A 10,851-nucleotide genomic window follows, 5' to 3' on the forward strand; every position below is an offset into this window, starting at 1 on the left:
GGCACAAATGCATGCTCCTGCATGTTCATTCTCAACTTTTAAGTATGATTTAAATTTCTTTCTTTCCAGGGGATAGAGCAACAGGGAGTATAGATGTTACTATATTTGAAGGATTCCAAGGTGGTTTACATATGCTGCTTAATTTAATCTCTATAGTCCTTGGGAGAGCTATCATTAGTAATATCTCTGTAAAATTTCCCATTTTACAGATAGAAAACAGGCTCAGACACATTACGTAATTTACCCAAGGTCGTATACAGTTAGGGAGAGTGGTGGCTTGATAAGCTGAGAACTTTCCAGCTCACCCAAGGTCGTCAGAGAGTGGGTTACTGAGGAGCCTGGGGGCTTCTTCTTCAGGGAGTGTTTTGAGCAGAGGCTGGAAGGTCTTTTGGCCTTGAGTCTGGAAGGTCATCATGGAGTGGGTGTCAGATGACCTTGAGGGCCTCTGGCTCTGAGAAGGACACTTATCTCCTGGCTGCAAGACAACTGACTCAGATGTCAGGAGGTCTGGGCCCAGCCCTGGCCCTGTGGCTCACTGGCTATGTGAGCTTGGTTTGGGCATTTCAGCTTCTGGGCTTGTGCTTCTTTCATCGAAGGAGTCTCTGGGCCTATGACACTTATTTTCGTACATTCTAGCCACCAAATTCATTCCTCTAAGTGAATGCAACATTTAAGCTGAAAATGTATGTATTAAATTCGTAACCTTTTGAAATATATGATGTTTTTCTTTTGTTCTCTGCATTTCTTTCTTTTTGTTCCATGCAGAAAACAAATTTCTTATTTTTCTGCCTCATCAATTTGTTTTCAGAGTTGGAACCAGAAGCTGTGTGCCATCAGGGGCTCTTCCTGTGTTGCTTAAGTGCCCAAGGGATTGTGCTATCGAGTGCCTTTAGAGGACAATGAGATGAAGGGACAGTCCTTTGAGGATACCATGATCACAGAGAGAGATACTGCTCCCACATTATAAAACTGTGAAGGGGTACATAAGTTGAGGCAGGAAGAGGCAGGCATTGACCCATGTCCATGCTTGGCTCTGCAGCAGTGCCCAGATTGGACAAGGCTTCCGAGGGACTGTGTCTCTGCATGTGCCTTATGAGGACCGCATGGCACGCAGAAGTCTAGTCAGAAATTGAGCATGATGCCTTGAAGATTAGAGGATTTTCCTTTACTTTCCAGGTAACATATAAGCCTAATTTGATTTGATTTTAGGTGTGGCCAGGCTTTTAGGTGAAATTTATTTGGAATTAAATTTCAGACCAGCTCAGGCTTAGAGTCTGACCCAGTTAGATTTAAGGAAAATATGGCACTCTTTGCAAATCTAAGTTTGTGTGCACACCCAGGGCATGCAAATCAAATCAAGACAGTCTGTTCATCTTAATAAATATGGAAGTTTATTAAGTCCCTGGCAGCCTCCCCTCCACCCCTCCATCCAATGCTCTTCTGGCCTCTGCTCCAGAGAAGATGGATGGATCAATCCAGGTGCACCTCAGTCTGGTCCCTGAAATCTAAAGTGTCTCATTGTTCTTTTTATCCAGCACAGAAAGCTTGAGATCCTGGTGTACACACATGGAGGTTTTCCATTTTTTCTTCCAAAGGAGACAATGCCCTGGGCCACGTTGTTACACACCAAGGGGCTCCCGGAGTCCCCCTGTGGGCAGAGAAAGGAAGGACTGAGCTGGGGGTGGGTGGCCTCCTCCTGGCCCACCTCCTGGCCCTCCTCCTCCCCACCTCCCTGGAGGTGGGTTGTCTCTGGTAAGGGCTGTGTGTGAGGCCAGGGAAGTCCTTGTCCCCTCCCTCATTCCGGGGGCTCCAGCCTGGACCTGACAATTCCCTCTAATAGACCTAGGCTGGACTTGTCTCTCTCCCCCAGGGAGCCTCCACCCATAAAGTGGCTGTGGGATAGTCTCCTATTTCCCCCCAGGAAGAAGGGATCAGAGACCAGGTTGGTGGAAAGGCTGAGTAGATAAGGATATGTCTAGTTCCTACTGCCCTGGGTTTCCTCGAAGCTCTGCTGTGCCCATGCCTGGGAATGGATCATGCTGGTGCTCTCACCACGAAAGAAGTCTTCCTCTTTTTTGGGTCCCCCACACATATCTGGGTGGCGTTGTTGTAATGCTTGTAGCGAGACATGCATTGTTGGTCGCTTTGGACTTCAAGGTCTACCTCATGCAGCCCCACTGTGGACTTGTTGATGCTGATGTTCCCCCAGCCGGCCACACTGCATACCACCCCCGGTGTCACCCGCACTCTCATCCCGGGCAGCCTGAGGATGCCCACCGCGGCAGTCAGCTTGGCCTTCTTCTTCAGCTGAGGGCAGAGGACGGGAATTCTAATCTACTAGTGGCCCACAGAGATTCCAGACAGTTATGGGGCTGCCTCTTCCATGGCCGTGGGACAAATAAAGGGTTATATTGGGAGGGAGGGACAAGGAAAGAGATCATGGAGATGCAAAAACACTGGGATTAATGTGCGCGAGAACCAGTGGAGTGATATGCCTCACCTGCAGTAACATGATGTTGCTGGAGAAGTTCTTGGAGTTATGGGCTGGGTGGGGGATGGCTCTTCTCACAGAGATGATTTGCTGGGTCTTCTCCTGCTCCTTGATGTTGTGGGCCCCCAGGGTGACATTTATTGAGCTGCATGCAGAGAGAGAGGTAAGGTCACAGGAGATACAGCTCAGAAGCCTGCAGGAAAAAGGACAGCCAGGGCAGGGCAGGGCAGGGCTAGAGTGGAGAGGAATTACAGGGGCTGGGGTCTGGGGCTGAGCATGTCTGTGCCCTCTGCTTCTGGGCAGCTAGGGCTGGGTGGCAGCTCCTGGAGCAGATGCAGGTGCTCAGCCATGCACAGAGCTGACTCTCTCCACTCAAAACTCTGAGTGTCTCACATTTGCACTTTGTGCTCCAGGGCATGACCTCGGCCTCCTTCCCATCCACCTTTGATCAGGGTGCTCCTTTTGTCTTCAACAAGCCACTTGCATTGATCTGCCCCTGTCTTCCTACAGCTTACCTGTCCACCAATGAGTTCTTCTGTGTTACCAGGTGGCCCAGATTTGTAGGCCCTAAAAGAGCGACTCCCCTGGGGTACCTACAGAAGGGTGGGGATCCAGGCATGCATTCACCTTCCCCAGCAGTGAGCTGTTGTCAGCACAAAGTCCTCACGCACAAGAAAGCCCCCACACTGTCCCATTTTCTCCAGAGCCTGGAACCGAAGAAATGCTATGTAGGGACGAGAATGAGGCGTGGTCTCATGGCCCCTGATGATTGTCCCTGAAAGAAAAATTCTCCCCTGTCTCTGTGCTCATGGAGCCAAAAGCTGAAGGAGGGAAGACCAGCATAAACTAGAACAGAGAGGGAAATAGTTGGGTGGGGTGGTGGATAGTGAGGTCTGCTATAGCCAGCAGCAACCAAGAAGGGGGTCCTGTGGGTTCTTTGGACAGCATTCCTGGCTTGCGAAGAGACACACAAGACTCACATTCTCCCTCTGATCAAGAGAAGGACAGTCTTTGCCCCTTAATTCCTGCTCAGACATTTATGTTTGTGCTTGGAACAAGCAGTGAAGTCCCCACAGATCCTGGAAAATCTTTTCTCTGAATCTCCTTGGGTCTTCCTTCTGCTCTTGTTTCCCACACCCCACTGTGCTGCTGCTGGTTTGTAACACGAGTTCAAGATGCTGAGTTGTGTTTGGTCTGCATCTACTAGAGCCTGACACAATGTGGGTGCCCAGTAAAGGTCTTGGCTGCATGAAGGAATGGCTCCCAAGGGGCCTCTGGGTGAGTGTTGGTTGGGGTTGTGCTGGTGGGATTCAGAGCAACAGGGCAGATGGGTCCTGACAAAGTCACTGTACCCATCCGTAGCTGAAGAATGACCAGAAAGTACTTGAGGCTGAATCAAGGCAAAAATAAGTGTTAAGGGGAGGAGAATGCCACCAACTCTGGACCAAATGGGTCTTAGGCTTCTTTGCTGGGCAGCATGGGAATGACATTTGGAGAAGGAAGTGAAGATTGAGGGTAGATTTTAAGACATTGAGTTAGAAAGTTGGTGGGCCTTACCTTGATTATAAAAGCCAGCCCCTTTCTCCAAGCTGCTTTTTTCTAGGGGAATTAATTATTTTTACTTCCCAGCTTAAATCATTCTTCTGGATTTCTTTGTGAGATCCCACTTTCCAGATAGCAAGGGTAAGGCTTGGAGAGGAGGTGGTACCTGCCAGCCCTTATGCAGAGCATCCTTTCTGTCCTGCTATTCCTACTGAGTTTCTGCCCAGCATCAGATCTGCTGGTCTTTGGGTGAGATTGGACCTGGGGTTCAGAAAGTTCCTGGAGATGGGCCAGGGCCAAGATGTGTCTGAGTGTAGCCCCTGAGCAGTGCTGTGGGATGTGGTTGGTCTCTGTTGATAGGGATGGTCACTCACCTGCCTCAGCCCAAAGGCACACAGGAAAGACCAGCAGGAGCAGGATCAGCTGCATCGTCCCAGATGGTTGCCCAGGTGAGAGCTGCTGGTGAGTCCTCCTTGTCTTCTGACCCCCAGTTGTTGCTGGGCTTATCGTATAAGACTACCTCAGCCGTATATCACTGTCTGATCAAGTCCTTGGGCTTGAGTTGAATAAAAACTTATCTATCAGTCAGCACAGAAGCACCCACAGCTCTTGACTTGGTGCTGACCACACCGACAGAAAACAGGAACCCAAGGCCACGTGTTGGGGTGGTTGGAGATGTTGCATTGGCCAGCAGTGTGTCCTTGAGCCTCAGAAAGCTGCGTCTCATTATGATAGACCAGGAAGGTCTTCAATTCCTTGGCTCTCTTTAGACCATCACGATGATCACTTGTTGAAGCCCTTTTCTGTGTGAGACTCAGGGATATTGGAGATGAGACTCCTTGGCCCTGGTGGAGGAGACAACATCAGTGATTAGACGGGGACGGTAAGGGCCATGGTCACAGGGGAGGGCAGGACGGTGTGGAGTCACACTGAAGAGGGTGTATTTCAGCTACTAAAGAACTTAGTGGCTTAAAAGGACAGGAATGTCTATTTTGCCCACGAATCTGAAATTTGGTCAGCATTGGTGTGGATAGCTTGTCTCTGCTCCCCTCGGTGCAAGCAGAGGCAGCTTGAGGCCTGGAGACCAGTGTCATGTGGAGGCTCACTCGCCCACGCATCTGGCTGTTGACGCTGGCTGGTGGCTGGGGTTTTGTTTCCTGGCCATGCTCTCTCACTGCTGGAATTGTTCAGTCTTCTCGCCATGTGGCTTGCTTCCCCTGAGTGAGCAGCTCCCCAGAAAGCAAGCCAGGCAGTGCTGTGTCCTTTTTATTACCTGGACTTTGATGTCATACGATATCCTTTCTACCATAATCCACTGCTTGGAGCAATCAAAAGCCCCCACCCAGATTAGACAGGGAGGAACATGGACCCTGCCTCTCAGTGGGAGGAGTACGGAAGTCATGTTGGAAGAAGAGCTGGTGGGATGGAGATAAACAGTGGCAGTCATTTTAGGAGGTTCAACCTTCCACACTGCTTCAGGTACGTGTGGAATTGGTTAGAGGAGTTGAAACCACGGATCAGCCTAAGCCTAGGTCATAGCCTTTGGATAGGTTGAGGTCTGCTTTGTCCAAACCATGTGTACTGAGAATGGAAGAGGGTTGGTTCTCCCAAAAGATATTCTCTTTAATGTATTACTGATGTCACGTGTACTGGGAACCAGTGCCAGAGAACCAAAGCAGTATTCTCAGACCACTGTCTAGAGAACTACACTTCTCATATCTCTGGACCCTTTGCTAAACAAATTAGTCTAATGATCTCCCCATAATAGAAAAAAAAGAAGAGAGTCATGGACTTGAAAACGTTGTTGGTCCTAAACATCTTGATCCCAATTCTCTTAAAAAACAACAAAATCTTAGCTAAAGAAACAAAGCACTCTGTCAACAGTGAGCCTGGCACAGAGCAGGGAGGACGGCACTGCGCCAGGCCTCCTTCCAATGTGGGCACCCTCCTCAGGCCACACGGGCTTAGGCACCTTGTGCAGGGCCGCGGGCTTGGGGTGTGAGCATACATGTGAGTTGAGGGGTGTATCCTCCTGGGAGGGCAGCCCAGCAGAGGGAGTGGAAGCCCAACTGGGCTGAGGGAGACATTCATGCAAGGGGCTGATCTAATGCGTGGTATCCGAGCTCAAGTGGTGTGACAGGAGCCTCCACAGAGCGGGGCAGCCTGGTGCCGTTTGTCAGAGCAGGTTGAGTAGAGAGAGGCGGACATTGGCCTGAAGGGGCTGCCTGCTGCGGAGTGGCAGAGCCTGGGTACAGGAAGGAGGCAACCCAGTAGGGGAAGAGGGTGGTGGTGATGGAAGATTTGTTATATAAATCCCTCTGGAAATTAGTTCAAATAAGTAAATATCTTAAGGTTAATGAGCTGGTTTTCTCACTGCGGATTAGAGGGTATTGATGGTATCAATGTTGTTCTGAGTTTGATGGCTGTATTGTGGTTATGGGAGAGAGTATCCTTGTTTGCAGGAATTACATCCTAAGGTATTTAGGAAGCAATAGAGCACCATGTCAGTAACTTTACTGTTAAATAGTTCAAGAAAACAAAAGTTACTGTACTCGCAACTTTTCTGTAAACTTTAGACTGTTTCAAAATTAAAAGAAAATCTATAGTCTTCAAAAATACAAGCAACAGTCTGAAGATATAATTGAAAAGAAAATCTGTTACAATAGCAACAAAAAATATAAGATGCTTAGAAAAAACTTAACCAGAATTATGAAAAACCTATTTGAGAAGAATGTTAAAATATTCCTAAAAAACACATAAACAGACTTGAGAAATAGATATTACTAGTTCTTGGACAGGATGGATCTACACCATTAAGATCCTAATTCTTTCCAATCTAATATGTAAATTCAATGTGGTTCCAATAAAAATACTGACAAGTTTTTCTCCTAGAGTTCACAAGTTCTAGACAATTTCTAAAATTCATGTGGAAAATAAACATGCAAAACAACTAGAAAAGACACACACAAAAATAGAAGTAAGGAAGATTAGTTTTATCGGATATTAAAAACACCTTATAAAACTTCTTTCCTGAAAACAGCGTGGTGCTGACTTATGAATAGATGAACAGACCAATGAAAGAGAATAGAAAATTCAGAAACATTCCCAAGTACCTATGTAAATGTAGTTTATAGTAAGGTGACATTTCTGGCCTGGATTGCCTATTTCTTATTTTTGACTCTTTAAAAATGTCTTTTTACTGTCTCCTGATTTCCATTATTTCTGATGAGAAACTCATTGTTAATTTTATTATTGTTTTACCTAATGCATCTTTTTCCCTCTGTCTGCTTTCAACTTTTTCTTTTTCTTTTAGATTTTTACCAATTTGACTATAATGTGCTTAGATGTGGCTCTCTTTGTACTCATTTTTGTCCTATCCAGGGTTCACTGAGATTCCTGAATCTGTGGATGAGAAATGTAGTCCAGCAATAGGCCTATAAAAAAGAAAAAAAAAAAAAAGAAAAAAAAAAGAGATACTGATGAGCACTAGAATTTTCTGCCAAAATATGGATTTAGTGGAGCAATAGCCAATAGACCACAGCCCCTGAATTGACAAGAGAATCCCTTTGAGATGGAGCCTTGGGTTTAGCTGGATGTCATCAAACACACTGTGCTCAGCTCTTCTGGATCTGATTCCTTGATCTTTAAGCAACATTTCATCATGCATTGTTTCCTGCATTGTAGGTCTGCCTACAAGGAGTGAGATGATCATATAGAGAACCTGAGTAGTCCAGGACAGTGGCAATAGTTTCTCACCTAAAATATGGTGATCTGGTTTTATCATCATCTCCTAATCTTGGCTCATATGAGTCCAGCCTAATATATGGCTCTGATTTGATGGGATTTTGATGTGAAATTAGCTCTCTGACCTAAAACTCTGAGAATTAGTGGTCTGTGTGAATTTACCATGGCAGTGCAAGCCTGTGAGTCTTTTAGGAGCCAACTATCAAGACCTCTCTAGTAACATGTATACCAAGACATGGCTGTGTGACTGCTTCCTCACAGAGGTGCGACTCCTACTACCACCTCTTTGTTTCTGGAACCATGTATTCTAGCTATGGGGGAATCAGCACCATATATTCATTGCTCGCTTATAGACTACACTGCATCCCGTAGGACAGCATCCCAGTCTCACAGGTAGCTGTCTCTCAGCTGTCATTATTATTCAGTCTTTGGTAGGCTGTTCCACAATACTGTCAGGCTAGCTTCTTCCAGGTGATATGGTATATGAATCCATTGCTGCACTTTTGTCATCGTTAAACATGTTTGTTGGTCAAAAGCAATGTTGTGTGAGACAGCAAGATGAGAAATAAACCTTGTAAGTTCTGTGAGCCCCCAAAGAGTGGTGCTGGCAGAAGTATGGTGCGGGGCTGGAAAGGCAGAGTCACTAGTACATATTCCCTCAAACACATTAGCAAGATCTTGCTTTCCTTTGGGTCTATCTCTTCCAGGAGCTGACTTGACAGTTCTCTCCCTGGCTATGCTGGGACCTGACTCTTCCTGTGAGCCTGGAGGAAAGAAGGGATGGTGGGAGTGGATCTTGGTGAGCTGAGGCATTTCCCTTTATTTTATTTATTTATTTACTGAAAAATAACTGATTAAACATATTTGTGGGGTACACTTTCTAGACTCAGTAAGGTCATTACAGAGATTTTAAGCAAGGGAAAGATTGTTTCTTCAAATGGTGGGGGTTGGGGAGATACTTCCACAGACCAAGGAGATTTGAAGGAATCAGCATGTTTGAATCCACCCAAAAGTGCCCAGGGACAGGTCTCAGCTCACCAGAGGAAGGTGCTTTGAACAATTCTCACTGAGTGGCTGCTGAAGGGGCCCAGAGGCTTTCTCTCCAGGGAGATGAGCTCAGAAGCTCATCTCTTGTCTGGGGATGCTAGGAAGTCACCCCGGGGTGGGTGTTAGAAGACATTGAAGGTCGCTTGCTGGCCTGGCAGTCAGGGGCCTGGGCTCAGTCCAGGCTCTGCCCTAACTTCTGTGATATCTTCAGTCAGTCACTCCCCTCTCCTGGAGCTTTGTTTCTTCCCCTCTCTCAGAGGAGAAGGGGGGCCTGCAACAATGGCTTTTAAACTTGTTTTAAGCTGCAAAACAATTTCCTCAAAGTAAATATAATAGCTAAACTGAATATGTATGTGACTGGGAAGCTTTTAAAAAATACCATTATTTTGTTTGCTTTCTGTATTTTCCTTTTTTTTGTCTTTTCCAAAGAAGGAGTCAGGTCCTTAGTATGTCTTAGCTCAAGGATTTTTTTCCCCCCAGCCCCAAATCAGAAGCTGTGTGACACCTTCGTACAAGTGCCTAAGATCATTAGAGATGTGTCGCAGCATGCTTTGTGCACAGGATGTGAAAGGGCATGCCTTTGAGAGTTACATGATCCCAGAGGGAGATTTTGCTCCATGTCATGAAAGCGTGTACTGTTGTGTATGTTTGGTACAGGGAGGCATTAAACTGGCGCTAGACCTCATGCTCAACTCTCGGGCAGTGCTCCGAATTAGTGGCAAGACTTTGGAGGGATGGCTGCTGGGAGTGCTTGGCAGGGTGTGCCCAACACAAGGTGACCCTTATTCAACAAAGAGTCACATACTCTATCTGTGGCCTCCAAGCCAAGAACTTCCTAATGCTGAGCAGTCCAGGCAGTCTTGGAAGCTATGGATATAGCAGTAATTGTGATGGCCTAAGTAGCAGAGGCATTTCTCCATTTTTCCAGACCATGTGAGCCTCTCTGATTCAAGTTTGATTCTGTACAGGCAGGAGCTTGCAGTAATGACAGAGATAATGTTTCTGAGCAGTCCAGTTGGATGGGTGTTTTTCCTACAATTTGAATCTGTACAATGACATTAATCCTGCTGCGTCTGAAAGAAGTGAAGATAAGGCTGCCCTAGTCATCTTCTCCTTCCCTACCTGCTGCCCTCTGCCCTAGGGAAAAAGGAGGCTCCAGTGAACAGTTTGGTGACTTTGTGTCTAGAAACTTTACATGATTCATTTCCAAATCTCATACACTGTTTTTCTAGAGTCACATGTGATAATATTCATACAAACTGTAACCAGGAATAAAAATAAGATACAAATACTTCATCCCCCTAGATTTCCCACATAGAGGTAGGTCTTGTGAACTAATCTGAAGGACAGAGGGAGTTATACAACGTGGATGAAAGTCCTCAACACTGTCAGTTTCAAGGGGGGTCAGATGACAGAGTCTGTTACTGTGTTCGCCATGTATTCCCAAAGCCTGGCACTTAGTGAGCATTCAATGAATATTTGTTTACTGATTGAGGGAAAAAAATTGTGCTTTCCAGTACTTCTGCAGAGAGCAGCCCTTTTGAGCTCAGAAGGCTGATGTAGCCCAGGTGGTCAGTCAGGAGTCTTAGCCTCGAGGCCAGCAGGGACCAAAATGGACAGGCTGAAAGGGGATCTGGCTGCTGAGTGACCAGGTGGCCAGTGAACCCCGAGCATATGGGAAGACACCGGGCTGGATGTGAGGGGTTGAATTGGCCTTGCCCAGGTGACAGATGGGGCTAAGTGTTCTGGAGAGAGACCCTGCCAGCCCTGTCCTCCCTGGGCCCTACCTGCTGCCAGCACAGGCCTGGTGCCTCTGAAGACCTTCTTGGCCAGGGTATATGCTGGACTGTCACCCTGTGGCAAGGCCCAGATGAAAGCAGGACATTCTGGGTATCCTAGGTGGCTGATAGGAGGAAGGGGCCAGCCCAGATCAGCATGGTCTGGAGAGGACAGGAGTTGGTGGACTCTGAGAACTCTGAGCAGGGATGGAAAAGAAGGAGAAGCCAGTGGCTGGAGGATGAGCTGGG

General features: G+C 47.0%; 1 protein-coding gene across 1 annotated transcript; it reads right to left on the reverse strand.

The window, feature by feature from the left end:
- Nucleotides 1-1,486: 1,486 nt before the first annotated feature.
- Nucleotides 1,487-4,503, reverse strand: LOC134372716 (mast cell protease 3-like). The gene is made up of 5 exons (XM_063090111.1): nucleotides 4,408-4,503; nucleotides 3,119-3,266; nucleotides 2,501-2,636; nucleotides 2,053-2,307; nucleotides 1,487-1,648 (listed from the first exon to the last, which is right to left on the reverse strand). The coding sequence occupies exons 1-5, from the start codon at nucleotides 4,460-4,462 to the stop codon at nucleotides 1,487-1,489; spliced, it is 756 nt and encodes a 251-aa protein (XP_062946181.1). The 5' UTR covers nucleotides 4,463-4,503.
- Nucleotides 4,504-10,851: the final 6,348 nt, after the last annotated feature.

The sequence above is a fragment of the Cynocephalus volans genome, chromosome 3 (genome assembly GCF_027409185.1).
Source record: "Cynocephalus volans isolate mCynVol1 chromosome 3, mCynVol1.pri, whole genome shotgun sequence".
Classification (NCBI taxonomy): Eukaryota; Metazoa; Chordata; class Mammalia; order Dermoptera; family Cynocephalidae; genus Cynocephalus; species Cynocephalus volans.